The sequence below is a fragment of the Xiphophorus maculatus genome, chromosome 11, assembly GCF_002775205.1.
Source record: "Xiphophorus maculatus strain JP 163 A chromosome 11, X_maculatus-5.0-male, whole genome shotgun sequence".
Taxonomy (NCBI): domain Eukaryota; kingdom Metazoa; phylum Chordata; class Actinopteri; order Cyprinodontiformes; family Poeciliidae; genus Xiphophorus; species Xiphophorus maculatus.
The window spans coordinates 23063325-23085437 of record NC_036453.1 but is presented as its reverse complement, the minus strand read 5'-3'; the positions used below and the strand labels follow the sequence as shown (position 1 = coordinate 23085437).

At 39.6% G+C, this 22113-nt stretch overlaps 1 protein-coding gene across 1 annotated transcript in view; it reads left to right on the top strand.

The window, feature by feature from the left end:
- The window catches only part of LOC102218453 (protocadherin-1-like), a 125835-nt gene extending 103801 nt beyond the window's left edge, over positions 1-22034 (top strand). Inside the window, exon 5 of the mRNA XM_005803611.2 lies at positions 15938-22034. Coding sequence (XP_005803668.1) covers positions 15938-16308 — 371 coding nt within the window. The 3' untranslated portion in view covers positions 16309-22034. The remainder of the gene's footprint in view (positions 1-15937) is intronic.
- The last annotated feature ends 79 nt before the right edge of the window (positions 22035-22113 follow it).

Sequence of the window (22113 nt, the reverse complement as noted above, 5' to 3'; positions counted from 1 at the left end):
TTGGTTTTTTAGCTGCAGCACAGGCAGCTTACATAGCTCTAAAGATCGGATTTTGTGAGATTATGTTGATATTTGTCCATATTGGACATGGAAATTATCTACCTCCTGTGATGGTATTATCTAAATCTGCAAGTATTTGACCACAGTCACAGTTAGCAGAACTTGCGCTGATCCTCACATTTCGCCCTGAAAAACATCAAGTACACACGGCGCTCTGATATAAATCTCACCATTACCATTTTGTGTCTGGCTAAACAATATGATATATGACTGTACCGTGTTCCAAATTATTATGCAAGTGATATTTTCTCAGATTTTCTTAAATGGTCAATGCAAATGATGGTCAGTATAATTTTCAAGCCATGAACTATTACAGTATAAATCAAATTTTACTGAACAAAGCTCCTCATGGGAACAGTATTTTTTTCAAAAATAAAAAACTCAAAATGCACTGTTCCAAATTATTTTGCAAAGCAGATTTTCTAAACGTTTTACGGATTATAAAGAACTGCAAACGGTCATTCTTTGAATGCACAGCATTAAGTGATCACATGTATTAAAATCAAAATCTATTTCAATCAAAAGCATCTTAACAGAGCAAGTTACATGTTAACATAGGACCCCTTCTTTGATATCACCTGCACAATTCTTGCATCCATTGAACTTGTGAGTTTGTGGATAGTTTCTGCTTGAATTTCTTTGCCTTCCCAGAGCTGCTGTTTTGATATGAACTGCATTCCACCCTCAGATCTTCTGCTTGAAGATACTCGAGAGGTTCTCAATGGGGCTGAGGTCAGAGGAGGATGGTGACCACACCATGAGTTTCTCCCCTTTTATGCCCATAGCAGCCAATGATACAGTGGTATTCCTTGCAGCATGAGATGGTGCATTGTCATGCATGAAGATGATTTTGCTACTGAAGGTACGGCTCTTCTTTTTGACCCATGAAAGAAAGTGATCAGTCAGAAAGTCCATATACTTTGCTGAGGTCATTTTCACACCTTCAGGGTCTCTGAAGGGGCCGAACAATGATGCTGTCCCCATGATTTCAGCCCAAAAAATGACTCTACCACCTCCTTGCTGATGCCACAGCCGCGTTGTGGGGGTGTGGTGGCCATCCACCACCAATCCACTACTGTGTCCGTCTGGACCATCCAGGGTTGCACAGCAGTCATCAGTGAACAAGTCTGTTTGAAAATTAATCTTCATGTTCAGCTGGGCCCACTGCGACCGTTTCTGCTTGTGAGCTCTGGTTAGTGGTGGCCGAATAGTAGGTTGATGCACCGCAACCCTCTGGAGGATCCTCCACCTTGAGGTTCCAGAGGCACCAGCAGCTTCAAATAACGGTTTGCTGCTTTGTCAGGGCATTTTAACAGCTGCTCTCTTTATCCGATGAATTTGTCTAACAGAAACCTTCCTCATTATGTCTTTATCTGTACAAACCCATCTTTGTTCTGAATCAGCCACAAATCTCTTCACAGTACGATGATAACGCTTCAGTTTTCGTTAAATATTTTATGTTTTCATACCTTGTCAGACGGCACTACACTATCTGATAATTTTCGTCAGCAGAGAGATCCTTCCTCTTTCCCATATTGCTTGAAACCTGTGGCCTGCTTAATAATGTGGAACATCCTTCTGAAGTAGATTTCCTTTAATTGAGCTCACCAGACAAACTAATCAACCCAGCTCTCTGAAATTAATTATAGTGGTTCAAAGAGCCCTGACACACAATACCATCTATAAATTTAATAGTACAAAAAAAATTTATCTTCAGGACACTTAAATCCAATTTGCATAATAATTTGGAACACGGTGTAAATGATGAAAGATATCAAGAGACAACAACAGCCAAAGGCAAGGTTGTACAGCTCTGAAACAGAAAATGCTCTTTGCTTTTTTTTCTGTTACACTTAAATGTGAATTCATCAAAAGTATTTCTATATATAAAAAACATAGTTTTCAACTGACATTTTTATGCTATTCAACTATTCAAAACAACCTTGATCCTGTGTAGAACTTGAATCTGAAACAATTTTGTGATTCAATTTTGCTAGCCACACCAAGACCTGATTACTGCCATACATGTATCTTTTAAATATTCACTTTAAGATGACCTGTCTGAAGAATAGATAGGCTAAAATGTCACATCTTGGACCAATTTATATACTGTACATTCAAGAACAAATAAGAAACAATGCCATTTACAGTCTGAAAAGGGTTAAAAAGCTATTTCCAAGGCTTTGGAAAGTGAACCACAAGAAGAGCCATTATGTACAAATGAGGAAAACATTTAACAGTGGTAAACCTACTTAGGGGTGGTCGGTGTCCCAAAATTGCTCCTTCAGCTCACTGATGACTCATCAAGGAGCTCACAGAAGATAACGATATCTAAAATACTGCTGACCAAAAACAACACACACAAGCCCCATCTCATGTTTTCCAGAAAACATGGTAATGATCTCCAAGACTTTTTTGAGACAAATGAGACAACTTTTGCCTCACTTGTGAACGAGTGAGAACAAAAAGTGTCTGCATCCTGTTACATTGTGTCAAACTAGAAAAAGAAAAAGAGTGGAATGCTGACATTCAAACGTGGGGTTTAGTTTTGGGGTTTTTTGCAGGTCCTCTGTGACTTGCCATAACTGATGAAACCATACAAAAACAAAATAAAAAGGTTTTTGGAGTGCCCTAGTTAAAATACAATTGAGAAATGGTGACATGACCTCCAATACACTCATTCTCAGAAATCCTCCAATACAGCTGAATGAAAAACAAAATATGCAAAGAAAAATGGGTCAAAATTCTTAAACAGTTATGTAAAACATATTGCATGCTTGATAGTAGTTGCTCCCACCAAACCAAGTACCTACTCACATTGGACAAGTTTGGATTAGTTTTTTGAAATGGGAGACATACTATTTTCATGGGAAGACGTGGGAAAATATGTTGGTTTTGGAGTGACTTTATCACATTCATGGTCTTAAAAATCCAGTCAAGTTTCTGGCTAATTAGAAGCTAATGTTAGTGCTTCCATGTTAACCATGTTTTGCATAGCAGGGTGTGGGGATCAAAGGCAGAATTAGCTATGAGATAACATCCCAATCGAAATAGGAGGAAGAACAACAAACGGATCATGGAAGACAACCGTTTAACATGTCAGGAAGATCAGTCAGTGAAAGATATTGAGCGTGAAAGACGTGCATTGGATGGTACTCTATGGGGAAAATCCCAGATATGAAAAAAAAAAACAGTTTTTGAAAAGCAGAGATGTAAATCATATGAAAGGAAGCCTTTGATTATTTTTTCTTCCAAGAAAAAATATTACTAACGTAATTTTATTTGATAGAAACTATTAATATCGCTTCAATATTTTTAGTAGAGTTATTAAAATCTCAAATCTGTTTATGCCTCAGGGAGTTGGGTGCGGGGGGATTCATCAATTAAGTAAACAGCTGAAATACAACAAAGACGAACAGATTGAAGACTGAATGCTGAGGTTTTTCTTTCAGTTTTTTTGGAAAATGCAACGTCTTTTACCAACTTCCACGAGGCTATTGAGAGCCGGCGCTGTGAAAGGGCTACAGAAAAGGCCGAAAACACGCTGAAAGCTTCAAAGGCAAGGACACAGAGAGAGACATTGACTCGAGAGGAAGAGGGAACAGTTGGGTGTTAGACGAAAATAGACAAGTATCTCTCCCAAGTAAATGTCACACAATAATCAGAGTGAGTCGGAAGATAAAACGTTGTGTTTAATTATCATGACAGGATTTTCTATCAAATCAGTCATAACATTCACAAAAGGATTATGTTTTTTTTCTTTTTTTTTTGCAATTTTGTAGCTCAGTTTCATCAGCTCCTTGTTTACTTTAATCTTCAGCTAAACTAAAGCGACTAGACTGCAGCTAACTTGCACATCTGCTATCCAGCTTTGCCTTTATTTTCACACTGTGCAAGATTAGCGTTGAACTTGTACGGTAATATAGAGTAGAGAAGAAAAGATCATTGTATATAGTATTAAGTTGCAACCCTTCACCACGAGAAAGCAGTCTGCATTTCCTTGAGCGTCTGCAATTAAATTACACAGAAAACTTTGGGAAATGCATGGTTTCCTGTTTCACTTGGAGGGAGAAACACAAACGGAGGATAGAGGATAGCAGGATGGTTTGAAATGTAATTATTTGGGCTAGTTTAAATATGAGATTGAATGAGCAGCTAGTCGGGAATAATAAAACTCATCAAGCTTAAGTTGTAGTGATTTTTGCCCCATTACTCCTCATTTGGATTTTTAAATTAATTTTTTTTTCCTCCATTTTTTAGCCTATTTTGAACAACATTTGTAATTGTTTGAATGCAGCATTAAGGAAGCATTCATATGAGACAGAGGAAGATGTGTCAATATCTTAATATAGAATCTGCCATGCACCGATCAGATTTTTTTGGCTAGTTTCCAAGATTTCATTGGTTACTTTCTGATTCTGGTGTTCCCTGATGAACAGTGTTATCATTATCAGCATTCGGGACTTTTAGCCTTTTTTTTTACCCCTCCAGGGGGTCTTTTGTGGGCTCTAGTGTCCCTTATATGACAGTAGGCTGACAGGAAATGGGGAAGGAGAGAGGGGAAGACATGCAGCAAATATCGTCGGGTCCGGGAGTCGAACCCGCGACGGCCGCGTCGAGGACTCAAGGCCTCCAAATATGGGTCGCGCTAACCACTACGCCACCACGTCACGCCCCTGTTTTAGCCTTTTGACTGGGAAAATAATTACATATTCATACAAAGAGATGTCACATTGCAAGTGTAGCTGTAAAACGGTTTTCTATTTTTTGTCATTAAAAAAATCATGATGGATAATACCTTAAGCATTTCTCTTCATATTATTAAGATAAGTCTGACATTTTCCAAGAAGTTGTCAATATTCCCCAGTTCAACATGTTTCTTAAAAAACTGTTTAAAAACTCAAAATTATTAAAGCAAGCAATGTTGTCTTGTTTTTCCCTTAACAGCCTGAATGAATGGCCAACATGCGTCCTTAGAAAACAGTTTTCACTTTCAGGACTTGTTTTTGTGCTCCTTATGTTCATTTGAAAAGGCTTCACTGAAATGGAAAACAGCTCATGTTAATTTTAAATAGTCATTATGTATCAACTACTCCCAGCTTGACCTTTTAGCCATACATAAAATATCAGATTTAAAAACTGTTTAAAATCTCCTTGGTACTTCTGTGAAAGAGATAAGCTGCTTCTTCTCCCAAGGTTAGATTGTTTATATAAGATAGAGACGTGTACTGTCCTATATGTTGTGTTATTATTACAGAAGATCTGTAAATACAAATTTGCAGATTTCCAAAGCCAAGTTTAACCAATCTTGTTTTCTCTTCTACAACTTTAATATAGAAATTTAAAAGAAGAGCATTCCAAATATGATCTTTCTAATGTTCCTCGCTGGTACCGCCATGTGTGTAAGAGTGGTTGCAGTAAAATAGTGTTTACAAACATTTTGTAAAGCAAAGACAAAATGATTACAATGTTGAAATCATATAAGCAGTTAGCATGGTTTAGCACAAACTGCAACAGTAAACAGCTGTCCCTGTATTTGATAGAGAATGTTGGTCCTTTTGTAGGTTTTGAAGACTTCCCAGCATTTCCAAACATTATGTTCCCAACAGAAAGAGGCTGAAAGTCAAAAAGAAAAATACAGAGCAACGTTACTGTACTCTGTTCAGTGCAAACATGACTTGGCATAATGTAGAAAATAACAGGTGCTGTTTGAATATCTCCTTACGTCCCTGCTTCATCTAGCTTTATTTTTGAACCCCTTGTTGATACTGGTAATATGACACCCATCTTCACTCAGTAACAGCGTTCACACTGAACAGTGTTATTTCTGCAACTTTACAAGCACGTTTCCTGACAGGGAAACCGATTGTTTTAGTCTTGCCAGGGCGGTTAGCACTGAAAACTGGCCAAATATTGGTAATAATCTAATTTCTCAATTCATCTTTAATGGTAATACAAAGTAATAAATTATTTCAGTGCTATTGACCTCTGAAATGAAAATGGTACTGTGTTTGGAAATAGTTCACTGGACTTCGCAGGGATAATCATAACACTGACTCTTTAATGTTTTTAATAGCTACTTCTATTTATTTTCACATTGGCAGGTACTAAGAATCAATATCTTGTTGTGAAGCTCCAGAACACAATTTCCAGTCAGTAATTGACCATCAAGCCAAACATGGTCAGAGGCTGAAAGCTGCTCTCCACTCATGCATTCAACAAACACCTTTGCACGCCAGCGGAGAAACAATTCTATTCCTTACAAAAAAGGAACTATATCATCATTTAGCACACTTTACTCCCCCTGTCCCTTTCCACCAGTGTTTTGAATCGCTTTTATCTGAAGATGCTGCATGCGCGTGCCGCAGTTTGACAAAGCCTTAGTGTTGGTTGACACATCACACCGCATATCAGCTCCTCAATTGGAGGAGCTGGTGCATAGCGTGATCTGTCAGCAGGTGCTAGGGCTTTGTCAAATGCACTGATACAGAAGGCAGTCTTCAAATAGAGGAAGTCTAACACAAAATGGTGGATGGTGAGAGATCTGACAAGAGGTTCACCATCTCCCATTGAAGTAGCTACAGCGTCGTTTTAGTTTTTTTTTCCTTTCTTTCTTTTCCCCTGTCTTCTCCTTCTCCTTTCCTGATGTGCCACTGGCCCGACATGTCCACTCATCAGGATTTGTCAGCAGGGAGGCTCGCCTCCTCGGGAAGCCGAGAATTTAGATCTCAGTGAATCTGCGAAGGAGATACTCTGACACTTTTGCTTCTGACCAATTGTTATCCTGCCATCACCTTTTGCAGACAGCTTGACTGAGAATTGATTAACCTGTGTCTGCTAAAACATTTAACCTTGTGCTTCTCAGACAGACAAGAAATCCCTGTTCGGGTTTGAAAAACTGATGCATTCAATCTTTATTTTTATTAAGACACAAAGGAAAGCTTAACAGGACAGCAGCTTTAGAATAAATATGCTGTAATTATCCACCGAGCCTATCTAGAAGATTTTCTAATGGTATATACCACTTTATCACTTTACACATAATTTTCTGCAGAGCTATGGTAAAACAAAAAGTTTGCTGTACATTGTAATTTTGCTGGTGGGATGGTTAAAGTGTGTATCTACGGTTACAAACACCCCCATTGTTTTTTTTCTGGATTCCTGTTACAATGAACAAGCTAAATGTGCATGTCAACACTATGTTTGTGCACTTGTAGCAAGTTTCTTTCTTTTAAAAATGTACCCCTCCGCAGGGGGAGTAAAAATAAAAGTAGATAAGAAAAGCTGCGTTTGGTAGCTTCTGCTTACTGTGCTTACTGAGAGTTCTTGAATAACAAGACTTGACATGTCACAGCTAAATAAATACAAAACCCTGGTTTCTTGTTTTTCCTTGCCGAGGATGACAACCACAGAATGCAGTCACACCCAGTTATCATACTGATAGCCACCACAGGAACTACTGTCTGCAAAGATAGGGATATTTCTTCCTCGCTTCCCATTGTTCCTCTGGAGCTCCTCCACTCATTTACCACATAAACTCTTTGCCGGCACCACAAATGCGACATTTATATCCGTGGCACTCTTCCCCCAAAATGCGAGCTGCTGTGTTTTTTTCCCCAGCCGTTGCTTCCCTCCGCGAGCCACGGCTCTCTCATATTTGTCCGCCATCGATCATAGCGGTGTGGCGCTCGCGCTGGAAAGCAGCCGGTGGGGAGAGGCAGCATTTGCAATCAAACAGAGAGGGAGCAGTGTGAAATCTCAGGAAGAGGCAGCTTCCCTCTATGCCCGTGGGCAGGGGATCAGACGATGAGGAAGCCTGCCTCAGACACTCAACACCTCCCACTGGCACCCTGATGCAAGCAGCATGCAAACCCACCCCTTGCACGTATCTGTCAGGCCGGTGGGTTAAGCTTCCATGTGTAGCCCCCTCTCTGTGACTACACTGTTCAGTATGTACATGTTGTGTTAGTGCAGTCGAGGTACCTTTAAAATGTCCAGTGTGAGTTGACTGCGACACAGCTAAAGGTGGGAGGAGGTAAATTTTTTGCTGTTTTCCTAGTTAATGATGCCACCGTAAGAAGGCAGACAGGAGTGACCACCGCGTAAGGTAAAAAGAGGTGCAGTTTGTCTCCAGGCAAACAGGAAAAAGAGTTCTGCTGTGCAGAGAGGAAGAAATGTCAATGAGTCACTGCTCTTTAAAGCAACTCTAGTCAGTCTATGCCAGCCGATGTAATATCAGCATCTTGCAATGTATTGGCACCCATGCGCATTTGTTGTATTTTGCAAGCATTGCCCATTTAGAGGCTGAAGTATTTGTCTGTTCTTTGCTGCAAAATCACTCAAGTTAAGTCAGATCGGCAGGAGAGTGCCGATGAATAGCTATCTATAGAAGAAATTTTAACTATTTGCTTAGAAGGCAAATTATATAAATTAGGCACAATTGGATATAACTTACAGAAATTGATGGTATTAGGTAGCTTTTATAAAAATGTATTCTTTTTTACATATTTTCTCAAACTGTCAGTGTTCTGACAATATGAAATGGATAATCTGGGGGGGAATGATCTGCTCCTCTTGGACCCTCTGGTCTTACAGCCATCTGGGGAAGTAAATGCAGTGTGTTTCTCCATCTGCATCCATGCTGCATCCTTAATGTCCTCTGATGCTAAGGAGGAGCGTCTTACCATCGTCAATCAAGCTCATGTATGTGTGGCTCAAACCCTTCCCCTTGCTCTCCGCAGTGCTAAATATCCTCCTCCACAGCAGAGCCCACCGTGAAGGTGCAGGCTAACAAACACGGCCACAGTGTTTCTGTAACTCTCTGCCATTAGCAAAGCTGCAGTCTACTGGTCAGTGTATTACTGCAGATGGCAGTGACAATATGTTAACAACATATTTTTATAAAAGTTACCTACTGCAGCTTTTTTGGTCCTTGGTACTTTATCTGTGAAATGCATCAACAAGCTTTAGGTTAGAAGCTGTCTGAGGCACCTTTGCTATAGTAGTCTGAATGGTTGTTTCAGATTCTCATTTCAATTTTGGAACAGGGATTGACAGAAACATTTTAGCGGTTGGAGAGGCTTTGATCTAAACCACTTAGCTCAGTTGTCTTCCTCTCCAGACATGAGACCTATCGTCCTGTTGTTAGCTCCTTCATCTCCCTGTCTACTCTGGCCAACTTGATCCCCATGGCATGATGCTGCCACTGTCAGTTTGCTTAGGGTATTATGCAGCACCAAGATTTATGTTAAACACAGTGTTTTGGGCATTAGCCATTGTCATATAACAAGGCGACTTTCAAACTGGACTTCTTATGCCTTACCTTATTTGGTTTACAGATTTATCAAGTAATTGACTAATAGTTGTTCTATCAGTGGATTCTCCCATCTAAGCTGTGGTTTTCTGTAGCTCCTCCAGAGTTACTACTGGCTTTTAGCTGCTTCTATCATTGCTTGGCCTTTACGATCAGATGCACAGTCGTCTCTTGCCAGGTTTGCAGGTTTGCTGTAGTCCCATTTTCTCCCCACTTTTTATAGATATAATGAAAAGGGCTCTGTGAGATGCTCAGCGCTCGGAATATTGTTTTATAATCTAACCCTGCTTTAAGCTTCTCTCCACAACTTCCTCTCTGCTCTCTCTGCTGTGTACCTTAGTCTTCATGATGCTGTTTGTTCGCTGATTGTCTCTAAACCCCCTCTGAGATCTTCATGGAGCATTTGTATTGTTTGCACTGTTTGTTTAAAGCTATCAGAATAAAGGGGATACAAACACCTGCCACATTTTTTTCTATTATTTTTTATATTTAAAACAGTTGAAAAGCAGATATAATTTTCCTTTCACTCTGCAATTATGGACTACTTTTTGTTGGTCTGTCACATAAAATCTCAATCAAATACAATGAGGCGGGTGAACAAAAAGGAGTTCACGTGGTCTGCACTGTTTTAGTGCTGTGATTAGATGATATGTTTTCCATTGTCTGCCCTTCTGTCTATGAAAATGAAAACTCCAAAATCCAAAAGGCTTGTTATAGAGTGTGGGCTGAGTTATTCTAGGTATGTATACAAAAAGCATGTGGGCCTGAGTGGGTGAGAAAATACCAATTTTCCCACAGTCCCTTCTAGCTCGGTCCTCTTACCTGAGGTTGACTCATTTACTTCATCACACCCTCCAAATATTCAGACACCTTTGTGTGGGTGCATGTTTTTATTTTGCAGAGTGGACAACAATTCACCACGGTGTAAGTGAACTGCACCGCAGCCACTACCGGCTAATGGCCATGACACAAAGACAGACACAAAAGTGTAATTATCAGCATTGATTGTTTTTTGTGGAAATGGATCTGAGTGTGACAGAAAGGTCAGCTCAACGTAAAAAAAAAAGAGAAACAAAAAGGAGAAAAAAGAAAAAACCACAACTTGTGCTATGGCGATAAAACACCCTGTCATAAAATGGCATCAGTGCAACATAATCAGTGGCTCTTTGTTGGGAAAACCGACGTGCGTAAAAGAAAGTGGCGTTCAATAAAGGACGTTAATGATCATACGGAGCAGAGCTGACGATAGACTACTCTGTTAAATTGTGTGTTAAGAACAGACGGTTTCTCTCAGAGCCCCACTCTTAATAAAACCAATTCAAATGGGGATAGAGAGACTAACCAACACGGTAAATGGCCTTGAAAACTGTTGGCATGAAACGCATGCTTTGGCAATACTGGAGGAAAGTGACATGACTTTGGCGTACTAGTTGTGTATTTATCTGTCACCACAGATTTTCTGCCCCTTGATAATGACGAGCAGGGCTCAGCGTGAGCGGCGCGCACTCCAGTCACCGGTGCAATGTGTCATTTTTCATAACGCGTTTTCTTTCGCTTGGCACTCCTTTAAACAACTTCATGTTATCTTTTCTAAAAACACATTCAACCTGAAGTGAATCACCAGGCTGACAGTCAGTCAAGATACAGCAATCAGTGTTAACCTTAGATTCTTTCATCTTTTCTTTCTCTGGACTCAGGAGTTAAAAGGGGAAAGCGTTCATGAAACAGGCAAACATGAGAGATTCAGAAGCTGACTGTGAATGTGGATGCGTGCACTTGTGCCAGTTCTGATCACTTGTGCATCTTTATTGGTAATTTCTAATTCATCAAGACACAAATATGTGTTGCATGTGGTGCATTTTTTAAAAGCTCCCCCCCTGAAAAAAGGTGCTCCATTTCCTCTCCCCCACCCATCATCGTACAACGCTTTGTAGATGTGCAGCTGCTCCGATTTGCACATGTTGCCTCATGGTGAGACGCAAACCTCCTAGAAGCCGTGGAGAAGTTTTAATCAAGTGTGAAATCCGTTTTGGGGTAGATGCCTACGCGACTGCACTTGTACTTTAAAGCGCGCTCCTCAAACCTCTCTTCCTGTGAACCTCTCCTGCAGCTCCAGTCCATTTTCGCTGCTGTGATGCATCCTGACCACGCCTGCAGATAGCAGAGCTGGTGAAAATGAGACTCTGCTCATCAAGGAGGAGGTGGCACACATGCACACGGGCACGCACATGTGGATCAAATTTTTTTCTCAGTTGCTCGTCATTTTATGCAGCCACTGTATCAAAAGTATTCAAATCCCTCGATATTTTTTTTAATTATTCTTTTGTTACATTTCAGAATGTAAAAGAATGTAAAGCTCCAATGCATTTCATTATGATTTTGTGTGATAGGCAAACCAAAAGTGGAAGGGAAATGATAGATGATTTTTTTTTTCTTTTTTAATTCTCTGTGCAAATAAAATGCCGAAAAGCATGGCGTGCATTTGTGTTCAGAAGAAATTGGAAGAAGGCGCTCTGGTCATATAATACCAGAAAATTTTGGTCTTCGTTCACGATGCTGTGTGTAGAGGAAAACTGACATCGCAAGTCACCATGAACATAGTGAAACACCGTACTAGAAGCGTCATGCAATGCTTTTCTTCAGCAACAGGTCAGACTTAATGAAAAGGTGGCTCAAACTTAGAACATATCCACATGATAGAATGGCCTAGTCAATGTCCAGTGCTAAATCCAACTGATGATGTAGAAATGGAAAGAGCTGCTCTCCATGCAAAATGAGTCAGAGGTATTTTGCTATTTAAAAGTCATAGAGACATTCTTTAAAGGTTTTGCTTATGCAAAGCAATCACAGGGAAAGATAGTATAGCAACGCATGCCACACTTTTCAGATTTCCGTTTGTTAGAAAAAGAGAGAGAGGGAGAAAATGCTCAGAATCATTTTACAATGATACTTCACGTAATATCCCAAAATGATATGTTGAAATTTATTTGCAGTTCCAGTGGGATTTGTTTTGTTGCAGAAAAGTTCAGGCGCTATGAATATTTTAATAAAGCAGCTTTCTTTCCTTCTGTATCAAACATATTATTATAGGTAATTCATTTGAAAACAGTACTAGCTTAATTACTATGGCCTCATAAACATAAACAAGCCTTGATTTAAGCATCCTGGTAATTAATTAGGCATGAATAAGGCAGAACATTCCCCAATTGTGCGGTGAATGTATTAAATAGCCTAAACATCCTGCTGCTTTGGATTACAGGAACAATGAGATTAGCTGCAACAACGGCTCAAGCTATGCATTCTTCTTCGCCCAGTTATTATTACTGCAATAAACAATGGGGCAATTGTATATGGATTACAAGTAAGAAATTAATAGTTATCAATATGGACAAAGAAATAAAAAGAAATACCCTCCATTATGTGTTAGTTAGTTGTGAAGCAGTTGAAAGTCTTGGCACACACACAAATACACTGTCTCAGAGGCTTAATATTCAGCCAAGAAAAATCTGGAATTTGATTTTAGTCTTTTGCAGGTCTGGATAAGTTTGAAGAAACAAACAATTGATTATCAGAAAATATTTTTATTTCCAGATATTTCCTACCCCATTGTTTATGTCTTTCCTTCAGTCATCCTCTGTGGTGCCACTCTCCCCTGTATTACTTTGTTTTGTGCTTCCTTTCTTTCTTTTGTTCTTTACTTTCTTTCTTCCTTTCTGTCTCACTCATGCCCTTTTATCAGTTATTTTGTTCCCTTCTTCTTTTTTTCCTGGTGTTCTGTCTCCTTTTCTCCTTGTGAGTCCTTGAATCCTTTCCTCCTTGTGTCGTTTGGTCCTCGTTTTCCTTCATTCCTTGCAGACTGAGCTCTAAGAGAGTTTTTAATTATAGATACTGTTGGTTTTCTAAAATGGGGTTGTTGAAGGTCAAATATGTCTCAAAATTGTACTAAAAAGAAAATTTGAATTAATTTTAAAGTTACAGTTCACTTAGTGTTCTTGCCCCATGGAGTTTAGAAAGCCTTAGAGGTTCAGGATTTTATTGGCATAGTAAAACAGGACTAGAGCATCTATGTGTGGACAGAGGCAAAAAAAATATAAAAATTATGTTGTGACAATATAAATAATAGTGGGTCTTATATAGAGTAAAAAATATAGTTATGGCTTTTTAATGAGTATTGATTGGCATTCACTACTGAAAACTCTGCACATTTATTTAAACTTGACGTAATTGGTTTAAAGACTTCTATGTTGAATCAGTTGTGCATTGGTAGGTAGGTTTAAGTTTTTTGCACATGTGACTGACGGCTCTGGGAGGTCATTCAGAATGAAGGACAATAGCAAAAACAGGAAGACCAGGTTGCTGCTCATAGCTTCTGAATTCTCAATTTCAATTCAGAGCATGAGTAAAGGATGCAAGTCAGAGCTGTACATACCCCCTAATTTTTATTTTATTTTGTTTTATTTTCTTCATTTTTGATTTCACAGCAGTTGACCACAATCTATATGGCCTATGCCAAGAATCAGCCCTGCTTCCTTGCATTCTTTCCTCCATGTCCCCTTTATTGCTTCTATCCTCACATGTTGCTCTTCAAATTTTCTTTCCATTTCCTTCTCTAGGTCCATTCTTCCTACCTTGTGTCTGTTCTTCATGATTTATTTTCTGTGTCCTTTTCTCCTCCCCTCCTTTTGACCTTTCTTCCCTCTTTATGTCCTCTGTTTCTTTTTTCTTCCTTGTCACCTACTTTTTTGTATCCCCCCTTTCTTTCTTGCTAATATTTTTTCTTCTTTTTGTCCTTTCCTTCTATATTTTGTTGTATTATTTCTTTGTGTTTCTCCTTTATTCCTGCTTAATGTCCTTCATTTTTTTCTATTCTTCCCTATGCCTTGTGTCCTTATTCCCTTCATTACTTGTGTTCTTCCTTCAAACTGCATGTCCTTTATTCTTTCCCTCCCCTTGTTGCATTTCTATTTTTGTCTGTGGGCTTTTCTACATTTTATGCTTAAATTCAGCACTTTGCAAAATCATTTGCCATAAATTCAAAGGCGAATGTTTTACTTTTGAAATGTGCTTTAAAGAACACAGAAGTCTGAACATTTCAGACTGAATAAGTATGTATTTGGACATTGAAAATTGGTAGGGACATTGTTCTCACTTGTGTCTTTTGATTGACTGAAGCAGTGGCTAACCAGATGCAATTCTCCTGCCTTCAGTGGTCTGACATTTTGTGGGCTAATTATCTTGCCACTGGTCATGAGTACAATACTGGCGGAACGTCTCCCAGGCTTACCGTCAAGCTGGCACTGTCTGTTAACTTTGAACTCTTGTTGCTACCTCCAGTACGTCATCCTTTGTGGTTGCATCAGTCCCATTCAGCCGCATCCCTCAGTTTGCTGTGTATGCGTGTCTGTGTGTGTGTATGTGTGGCCTATGTGTAAACATTTGCACGCTGTGCTGCAACCACAGAACAAGAACGGAGCATCCATAATGGACACGTCCTCGCATGGTGTGGACAGCCTTGTGGCATTAGCGTAATGCGTTTATCACAGCAATCACAACTTTTTCTCGTCAGCAGCATCACAGAGACACAGATCTTTGCTATCTGCTCCTCTCTTTCTCTCAGACACTGATCCGACTTGTCCCAGCATGAGTGTAAAGGGATAAAAAAAAAGAAATAATAAACAGAGTGGTATTTTCATTTAATCCGTGCTGTATGCTCAGCTTGTCAACAGGTGCACGATTGGCAAGCCCACCGATGGCCAGCTGCACGTTTCTGGCCGACAAACAGAGTGCCTCCCCGGAGCTGTGTTTGCCTTCAGAAAGTGTGAGACTGCGCCGAAGTGATAGCTCATGCAAACTTATTTTGGAGCTTTCTCAACTTGTGTGTAAAAAAATGAGGTCACTGGGTTGTGGACCCATTTATTTAATTAGGAGTAGCTGAATAAAAAATGGATGATAATCAAGGGCAGGGAACTCATTTCAGCGCTGTCAATCAATAACTCATTCAGCAATGTTTTTTTTCTTCTCCCTTCCCCTAAAGGATCCAGATATTCCCTCCGTAACTGAACACTGCATGTTTCCAGTGTGTGTTGTTGTAATGTGTGTATTTCTTCTGCCTTCCTTTTTTTTTCCTCCTCCATGCTGGAACATTTTGAGTGTTCTATTCACAGGACGGAGATCACGTATAATAGAAATAAGTTGCTGTTGAACATATTAACGATATGATGATATATTACAAATATAACAGACAGACTGCTGGGGGATACTTCTAAATGACAAAGACACAGCAGGTCGCCTCTTGCATCTACCACACCAGCTTGTGGACTACACACACAGTAGCGCTCATTACACAGTGCATAGCGACAGCTACATAGCAACTGCTGCTGACTGCTTAGCAACAGCTGCAAAGACCTCAAGGATGGGGGTGGGGGACAGGGGTTTCATGGGGTGCATAAGATGACACCATTTCTGTTCACAAATCCCATTTTTTGCTAATTTAATTCCACAATGAGTATTATTCCAGAGTAAAGCTCTCACTGAAAGTGTTGTTTTCTTTTCACCTGCCCACAGACATCCGCTCCCTCCCTGACGTGGCGATGACCGGAAACTGCACAACCGAATGCAGTGAATTGGGTCACTCGGATGCCTGCTGGATGCCGGGGCATCCCTCCCCCGTGCGGAAGACCAGGAACCCCCCCAAGCTCTCCACATTTGTGCCTTACCAGGAGAGAGGGAGTCTGGGTCGCCTGGCCAACGGCAGCGCCAGGCTGGGTGGAGAGGAGCACCGGCCGCGCCTTCCGCCCTCCCGCAGTGCCTATTCCAGCAGCGGCCAGGACCCCGGTCAGGACTGTCCCGTAGAGGAGATGCCCCTGAGTGTGGCCTCTGAGTTCCCGCCCACGTCCCCTTCTGCTCATACCCCCAAACGAGAGATTTACCTGTGAGAAACAGATCGGTACACAAACCAAGAAAAGCTACACCCACTTCAGAAGAAGAGAGAGGAAAAAAAGACTGTCCACATTCTAAAGCCTACAGTTGGGTTGTAAGTAACTATTGGTCGTAACTCATTTAATCACTGGCATGAACACTCGTCATTTCTGACTCAAATTATCAGCTCATCAGCAAATCTTGGAATGATTCCACAAAGATAATTGATGCACTCCCTCGTTTATTTATTGAAGCTCTCAATGGATACAATCCAGAAAGTTAGACAAGAATCACAAGTGGAAATAGCGACTTTAGCAGTGACTAATTCTTGTTGTAGTTAGGCAAGGCCCAGTCTGTGAAGTGAGTTCTTGAAAGTTGTGATCAGTGCTCTTGTGCCATTTCTAGGTATTATTTAATAGACAGCTAATCTGGCCATATCAGAAGGCAGAACACTTGAGACCAGGAGTTAGATCAAATGGTCGTTCTTAATGTACAGAGCTGTAAATACATTTGAATGGTGTGTACTACATATATTTTCGTCTGGCATAATCTTCAAAGAATGCCTCTGAATTTTAGCATATTTAAGCTTTTCTTTACTGCTGCTGTGTAAACTTGACTGAAACCATCTCCCAGAGAGGGACTTGATATTGTGGAAGGCATGTATTTGCTCTGCAGTATCCCACGCGCCCCCGCGCGTTCACCCCCACACACACCCACACACACAGACTCCTCCGACCCCTAATCATAGTAGAATGGCCTTTACCTCCGCTCCCTGTAGAGCTCCGCCACTGCTGGAGAGAAACTATGTGGCAGCATTTAAAGCGACATTATGTCCCACTGACTTGCAGCACTGTGACCTGTCGTTCATCATGAAAACGGTTGACTTGGCCACAGAACCCGGAGGGTCACAATGACCAAACGCAGAGCTCGCCAGATACATCCTGATTGGCTTTTTGCTCCCTACTTGAGATTATACCAGTGCACCAGTTGCAGAAAGTTTCTGTCTGTTGAGACAATCAGATGGGCTTTACGTGCAAGACACAATTTGTTTGTATTCGCTTACTCTCGCAGTTCACAAGAATTGATGTAGATCTAATGAATGATAATCTACTTTTTGTTTAAAAAATGAAAGGGGTACTTGAGTGCTGAGAGCTACATGGGTTATAGTTACTTTTGGAACCGAATATCATACCAGTGAATTTGTTTAAGCTATCACATCACTATAGGTAAACTTACCTTGAATGCGGAATTCAATTCATAGTTCATTGCAGTAAGAATAAATATGGGCCTGACATGAAAGAATATAAAATTTATATTTAAACTAAAGATTGAATTCCAAATCAGCCTTTGATTCTTGATAATTCAGTACAAAATTATTTGTAAACCTTTTATTCTTTTCAGATTTTTTCACTTTGCAACCATAAAATTCAATGCATTTTATTGAGTTTTCATGGAATAGACCAATAATGTTGTGTGTGTGATACAAAACTGTTACTACACATTAGTCTAAATATACCATTCTCACAGTGAAACAAGGTGGTGGAAGTATGATGCAGTCCAACTACTTTGTCTGAAGCAGAGAAGTGGGTAAGATTATGCCTGCATTTTAGATGCATCAGTCAAATTTGACCGGCTTTTGTATCTCTGGTAAAGACACACAATGACATAATGAAACATGGCTGTAGCAGTATTATGTTGTAGAGGCTGCTTTTCTTTATAAAAGTTGTTAAGAGTTGAGGGGAAGATGGCTAAAATTGTATACAAGGTAATCATTTAACAAAATAGACAAACTAATTTCTATAGTAAATATGCAAAAACTGTCAAAGACATCCCCAGAATGCACTTCTATTGCAGTAGAAGGTAGTTTTACAAAGTTCTGACTCATTGTGGAAACTCTTTTTCAGATTTCTAATTATAGAAAAAATTGAAAACCATGCATCTTTATTTTTATACATGGCAATTATGTGCAACAAAATGTTGGTCTGTCACACTGATCTCCAATGAAACATTTAAGTTTATGATTGTAATGTGAAAATGCTCAGAGTATGCAGACCCTTGCAAGGCATTGTGCAAGACAGGGTTGAACTTAAACAGAAAGTTCACGTGTAGGATCGAAGCATGGTTATGGTGTTGCTCTTATTTAGATATAAGTTTCTCTATATTGAGGACAATACTTTTTATTCATTTATTAGGCATTTTCATTCTCAGACTCATGAACATAGAATTAAAATAGAGTATTTTTTTTTATCTTTATACAGATTTTCCAAGTAAATTTGAAGGATATGTATGAAGGGCACTATGTATTAGGCGGTAATTGGATGCTAATGATGACTCCACTAACCTGCACTACAACATCGTAGCGATCGTCGGTGTCTTTGATTTAAACATCGATTTGATTAGATTTGTAGATACCTTTCACCTCTGCAGAGTATTTCCATAGTGAGATTGTGCCTCGAGTGAGGGTGGAGGAGCCGAGAATGGACATTTCCTAATTAGGGTGAGTAATGAGTCTTGAGCTGGGGCATGTGTGAGTGCACCCCCAGGACAAGGCACCCACCAGACAATGCAAATCCACCCACGGAGCTACAATCATTTAAAGCGGGGGTATTTTTAACAGCACTTACCTCATCGCTCTGCCCGCTGCAAGCCGCATTTAGGCTGTTTAAAACAGAAAACATATGGAGATTACTGGACATGGCCATGATTAAATAAGCTCAACAAATATCCTGCCTTCAGGGGGAGAAAGCACATTATGCCACTTTCAAAGCCATTTAGCAACCGAAATAAAAATTCAAACAACAAGCCATGATACACTGTGATTAACCTCCTTTCCCCCAGCCATCTCGGAGCTGTGGATTCACCAACGGAAAGCAGCGGGTAAGATCGCTGACCTGGAATTAATGACAAGTGAGAAAGATAGCAATGAGTGATAAAATGAATGTCACAAAGCCTCAGTCGCAACTTTGTCTATTCGAATACGTTCACACTATTCAGGTTCACCAACAGGATCAAATCTTATCCCTTTTCTAGCCTAACAATCACTAAAGTAAATCTTCAAAATATCCCTGGTGGTCTCTTTAATTGCCAATACCACAAATATGGTTTATAAAAAGACAACTATTTTTTCTGTCTGAGATTAAATTATCCTTTCCTGTTTTAGGTCAGTTGGAAAAAGTAAAATTTAAGAACAATGAGACAGACACTTTTTTTGTATTACTTTCTTAAAATCTTGAAGTTTACATACAGATTGCATGTTTACATGTAGACACGCCTGTGGATGTGTTTTAGAGCCACACCTAAAACACACTGCTTTCTGATGGGAATACATGGAAAATTAAAAAAAAGTAACCAAGATCTCAGGAATAGGATTGGGAATCTCCACAAGTCTGGTTTATTTTGAATTTAGATGGTTGAAGGTGCCACATTGTTCAACCAATTATCCACAATTTCAAGCGTCTAAGTAATGTCCAATTATCTTACTTTTAAGGAAGGTTGCAATTTCTGGTTCCCAGAGAAGAACTTGTTTTGATAAAAAAAAAAAAAAGTGTTTCCTCAAAATAACTTTACATTAGGCTAACTGGCAATTACAAGCAGGGACTTGAATCTTGGTAGACATGTTCGGTGGTCTCATAAAAATGTAAATGTTTAGCCACAAGATTTGGCCCTATATTCAGTAAAGAAAGGGGGAACATAAAAGCCATAGAACACCAGTTTAACTGTGAACAGTACTTGGCAACATAGATGTCATAATGAAGACAGAAGGTCAAGGGGCAATGTTGAAGCAACATCAACCAAGAAGTTTTGGTTTTCTGATACAACTGAGAAACAACTCTAATAAGAGAGGCTGTCATAGAGTTGGGCAGTCCCAGGTTCCAAAATCTCCAAATAAACTCGGATGCTATTGTGAGTTTTTACAGATTATTGTTATGGAGTTGATCTTGTGACTCAGTGATTCCACCCACTAGCCAATCAGTGACCAACAGTCTCCTGACATCATGTTTTCAGCCTAACTCTACACACTTGGTACTCCAGCAAATTAGACTCTAAAAAAAGGTGCTGGTACCACATAACCCTTAATAGTGGAAAACTCTTAGAACCGTATAGAGCCAAGTCAACCCTCACTGAGTAGGCACTAGCAGACAAGGGCCAAAAGTGGCTTAAGGATGACAAAGTCAGCGACCATCACAAAGCCCTTATCTCAGTCCTATAGAGAAATTATGGGCAGAGCTGAAAAGGTGTGTGTATGAGTGAAGAGGCCTATGAACCTGTTGAGGTTACACAAATTCAGTTAGAAGGACTGAGACAAATTCTAGTAATCTCTTGTGAGAAGCTTGAGGAAGCACACCCACAATGTTTCACCAAAGACATATACTGTAGTTTGAAAGGCAATTTTAGCAAATACTAAGGAAATGTATGCAAACTCCTGACTTGCAATGATTCTCTAAAAACTGTCTCTCATTATTATTTTCTGGCAATTAAGAAATATTTTTGGTAGTCCAGCTGATCTATAACAGAAAAGGTTTAGCCTGATTTAATGGCAAACAATGAGTCCTAAAGCTATATTAAATTTTGACAGTATTTGTAAAAATCTTGTTTGAACAGAAATGGATGAACAGGAGATTAAAAAAATATAAATAAATAAAAATAATAATAAAAAACCAAGCCCACCTTGTCCACCTTTCTTCTGGCTTGATGAGCCAGCCTGACCTCCTGCTGTCCACAAATGGGGAAAAAAATACATATCACCAGGAATGCCCTTTCTTTTGAACTCAAGCTAAGTGAACTGTTTTTACTTCTCTCTGAAACAAAGATGCTCCTCTTGATAAAAGTTTGATGCACCTGAATACACTCAGAAGTGTGTTGGATAATGTTTAATTTGTACTTTATCATTGATTTAATGTTGGATTCACTTGAGTATATTTTACCTCTCTGTAATGTGTATTGTATGGTGATCATTTCTGTGCACAGATGGACAAATTACAGTAACAAAATTGGCAAAGGCGGTTTGTTTTCCCTTCGTTTTTTTTTTTTGTTTTGTTTTTTCTCCTACTGATCAAAGACTCTCTGCAAACTGGCTGTGTGAAAAAATGAAATCTGTCGGTGGCGTTAGTGTACATAGATTCTCACGACCCCAAGTCTGCTGTTCTGCGGGCGACGATTTTTAGCATGAATCCCAAAGATGATTGGTAGAAACTGTTTACTCGTTTTAGTTCTATTCAACGTCCCACTCCCCCCAGACGGAACTGAAATCGACTGAACATTTCATCTTTTTTCCACAGTTCATCTAGTACAAAGACAATTGCCTTGAAAATATGTCTTTGCAAGAGAGAATCTAGTTGTTATCCTAAATGTTGGTATATTTATATAGGATAAAATGCTTGTGATGCCATGTTTTTGTACAGTTTTATGTACATACAAGTGAAGCTTTCTAAAAGTTGAGAAAAGCCGATGGCATATAAAAATTGTAACATGTTTTATTGAGATGTGCACATCTTGCCTTGGTTGGATTGACCTTTGCTGAGTCAGTGTGAATGTGGCCGTTCTATGCCTGCACTGTAGTCATTCACCGGCTCTCACCTCCTGAGGACTTAATCAGTTTTTCTGTTTATTGTGAACAGTGGATTGTCTTCTCTTACCAGTTTGTTAAACTCCTGTGTTCTGCTTTGTTCTCTTTCCGCATGTTGGCAAATTCTCTTGTAATACTGTAAGTCCTCATGAACTTTGTAATAAAATCACTTCAGGGAAAAAAAAAACTAATGTTGTCAGTACTTTCTTTGATTTCTATTATTATTCATCACTTTTAACTCTGTGGTTGCTACATT